The following is a 1,250-nucleotide window of genomic DNA, read 5'->3' as shown; positions in this document are numbered from 1 at the left end:
CACCACCATCACCACCACCACCACCACCACCACCACCACCACCACCATCACCACCACCATCACCACCACCACCACCATCACCACCACCATCATCACCACCACCACCACCACCACCACCATCACCACCACCACCACCACCACCATCATCACCACCACCACCACCACCACCACCACCACCACCACCATCATCACCACCACCATCACCACCACCATCACCACCACCATCATCACCACCACCACCACCACCACCACCATCACCACCACCATCACCACCACCATCATCACCACCACCACCACCACCACCACCACCACCACCATCACCACCACCATCACCACCACCATCATCACCACCACCACCACCATCACCACCACCACCACCACCACCACCATCATCACCACCACCATCACCACCATCATCACCACCACCATCATCATCACCACCACCACCATCAACATCATCATCACCACCAGCACCAGCACCATCGCCACCATTATCACAATGAGCATCCATAGAAAAGAATGATGGTAATCTCAACAATGACATCATCCCACTTCCCTTTTCATTTTTCTTCCTTTTCTCTCCTCCTCTTTGCTCCTGACTTTTGATTTTACCCCCACCCATTTATCTCACTGGCTTACATGACCCCACCAGGGTCCTTGGAATTTCTTGTACCTTCTCAGCTCCTGCTCTGTCCACCTGTTCCCCTGGTTCTGTGGCACCATCATATCCCCTTCTTTGTCCCATACCCCTGCTCCCTTTGCCCTGCCCACCACCCTTCCCCCTCACTCCCCATCTCACCCGCTGTTTCTCAGCAATGCCTTTCCTCAAGAAGATGCAGGCGGGGCCCATGGGGAACTGCATGGAGGGGTGGGGTGGAGCTCGCAGGGCACCAGTCTCAAGATGGCCCCTCCTCCCTACTCCCTGTCGGAGCTCAGCCTCCTTATCTTCTCTAGCACTCCTTTGCCACCTCTTCCTGCCTCTCTTGGCTTCTCCTTCGGTCCCTGTGTCTTAGAGCTGTGACAGCTGGGCTGGAAATCTCTATCCGGGTTGGGGAGGGATCAGAGCTGTCCCTGCCTCCCCATCTGGCTTGAATGATATGGGTGGGGAAAGCCAGAGTCAGGTTCTGTGACGCCTTTATCCCCAGAGTGGAATTGGAAAGTGCATTTTATAAATGGGGATTAGAGGCTGGATGTGGTGCTCATGTCTGTAGTCCCAGCGCTTTGGGAGGCTGAGGTGGGAGGATTGCTTG

At 55.5% G+C, this 1,250-nt stretch overlaps 1 protein-coding gene across 1 annotated transcript in view; it reads right to left on the bottom strand.

Moving 5' to 3' along the window:
- CABP5 (calcium binding protein 5) overlaps positions 1-1,019 on the bottom strand; it is an 18,257-nt gene extending 17,238 nt beyond the window's left edge. Inside the window, exon 1 of the mRNA XM_004061075.5 lies at positions 800-1,019. Within this exon, the coding sequence (XP_004061123.1) occupies positions 800-862 (63 nt within the window). The 5' untranslated portion in view covers positions 863-1,019. The remainder of the gene's footprint in view (positions 1-799) is intronic.
- Between the last annotated feature and the right edge of the window lie 231 nt (positions 1,020-1,250).

This window comes from Gorilla gorilla, chromosome 20, assembly GCF_029281585.2.
Source record: "Gorilla gorilla gorilla isolate KB3781 chromosome 20, NHGRI_mGorGor1-v2.1_pri, whole genome shotgun sequence".
NCBI classification, from domain to species: Eukaryota; Metazoa; Chordata; class Mammalia; order Primates; family Hominidae; genus Gorilla; species Gorilla gorilla.
This window is presented reverse-complemented; position numbering and strand designations above follow the sequence as displayed.